This window comes from Eucalyptus grandis, chromosome 5 (genome assembly GCF_016545825.1).
Source record: "Eucalyptus grandis isolate ANBG69807.140 chromosome 5, ASM1654582v1, whole genome shotgun sequence".
Lineage (NCBI taxonomy): Eukaryota > Viridiplantae > Streptophyta > Magnoliopsida > Myrtales > Myrtaceae > Eucalyptus > Eucalyptus grandis.
In genome coordinates, this window is record NC_052616.1 from 32805582 (window position 1) to 32807419 (window position 1838).

The 1838-nt window shown below is 43.7% G+C and overlaps 1 protein-coding gene across 1 annotated transcript; it reads right to left on the bottom strand.

The window, feature by feature from the left end:
- Positions 1–304: 304 nt before the first annotated feature.
- LOC104446930 (zingipain-1) lies at positions 305–1544 on the bottom strand. The gene is given in 3 exon segments (XM_018873887.2): positions 305–501; positions 503–899; positions 1081–1544. Coding segments are annotated over 3 exon segments (1014 nt in total). The 5' UTR covers positions 1529–1544; the 3' UTR covers positions 305–332.
- Positions 1545–1838: the final 294 nt, after the last annotated feature.

Below are 1838 nucleotides of genomic sequence, written 5' to 3' on the forward strand. Positions count from 1 at the left end.
GATGAGAGTCGGAAGCATCCGGTATTGAGGACCACCCATACACATGGTTCCAAGTCTCAAACAATGCTACGAGGTGTTAGCTAACAATAAAAAATTCAAGGACCGTCTTCAAATCCTCTTTATTCTCATTATCATAAACACACAAGAAACTTCATTATAAGAAACCCGGCAAAGGTCGCAGGGGTCTAGCTGAAATTAAAACAGTAAAGACACGAGATTAACTGTAGTAATTAACCCAAAATATTTCCACTTAGACTGAGCTCAGTTCATATCGAACGATTTGAGCCTACTAACACACATGAACTCGAAGCCACGATCTCTTAGATAAATACTTATGCAACGGGATAAGAAACTTTCGAGGCAATTCCACAAAGCCCACCTTCAACACCAGAATCTCTCTGAAGTCTCATGTACCCACTCTCGCCCCACGAGACGTCCCAAGAATTCCTTATCAACCAGTACTTGGTCCCATCCGTGTCCGTCCCGTACCCGACGACCGTCACCGCATGGGCCAGTATAGACACCGCCTGCATAATTCTGGAACTCGGCTCCGCTCGAGTCGAGTGCTACCGACACCGGCTGCATTGCCACGGCCTTCAGCATGTCGTCCTCGTTCGGGGGGACGTCCGCGTAGTTCGATATTTTGGCCTCGGCAACAGATGAGGCCTGCACATCGCAGGTGCTGTCGACCCCAACGTACGGGTGGTTCGTCTCGGAGTTGATGCCATTGTTGTTGATGATGTACTCGAAGCCATTGTCCATCCAGCCGCCTTGACAGCCCTGGTTCCCGTCAGTGGCGCAGTCTATGAGTTGCTGCTCGGACAGGTTTGGTAGCACGCCAGTGGTGATCTGTGTGATTGCTTCGACCGCCGCCACCACGGAGAACGACCAGCAAGATCCTGTACACATAAGATAGTGAGTCCTGCAGTGATTATAATTCAATTAAGAAATCTTCTCAGAAAAATTAATTTGTTTAGTGTTTCACAATGTAATATTTTATGACAAGTGGATTTAAGCTGGGCAATGCAATTGCTTGCATATCTTAGGATAGGCTTCAATAGTTAGCAGTAAATTTCTTACCACATTGGCCTTGGTTCTTTATAGGGTTGACAGCACCTTGTTTTACCCAATCCACGCTCTCCGGGATGCTATTCGAACCTTGGTACTTGAAAGAATTGACTTGGGAGGAGTTCCTGCGTGTTGATGATGGCAATTTGTATCCAGTATATGCTGCCACAAATTCCTCGTTGGTCAAGTCCGAGAACTTGTTCAATCCAACCTTGTAAGTCCGGTTTACCGCACCGTTGAACTCCTCGACGAACTGCAGGTTTTCCAAGAAAATCTTCAAACGCTTCGCCTTCTCGGCGACATCTTTATAGTCGCGTTCGTGCCGACTCATCCACTCCTCGAACTTTTTAGTTGCGGATGGAATGTCGAAGGCACGAGATGCAACACTTGACGCACATGCACATGCACACAAGACAAGTATCAACCTTATGGAGAAATTTTTTGCAAGTTTCAAACCCATTTTCTAATGAATAGATTTGTTTGTGGTGCAGAGATTGAGTGAATGCGTTAGGTGTATTTATAGAAGGAAAAACTACACAATTGAATCCTAAGTTTTGGCCTAATGTGCAATATTGTCCATAAATTTTTAATTTGTTCAATGCGGTGCCTGAATTTTTTTGTACATGTTTAATTTAGTCTCTAAATTATATAAAAATGTTCATGTTATCCTTCTATTAATTCAAGTTAATGAAAATTGCTATTTAGCTTCCAATTTGGTATGTTTGAATAGTGGACTAAAAATAACGTTACATCAGGATTATCCACATAAG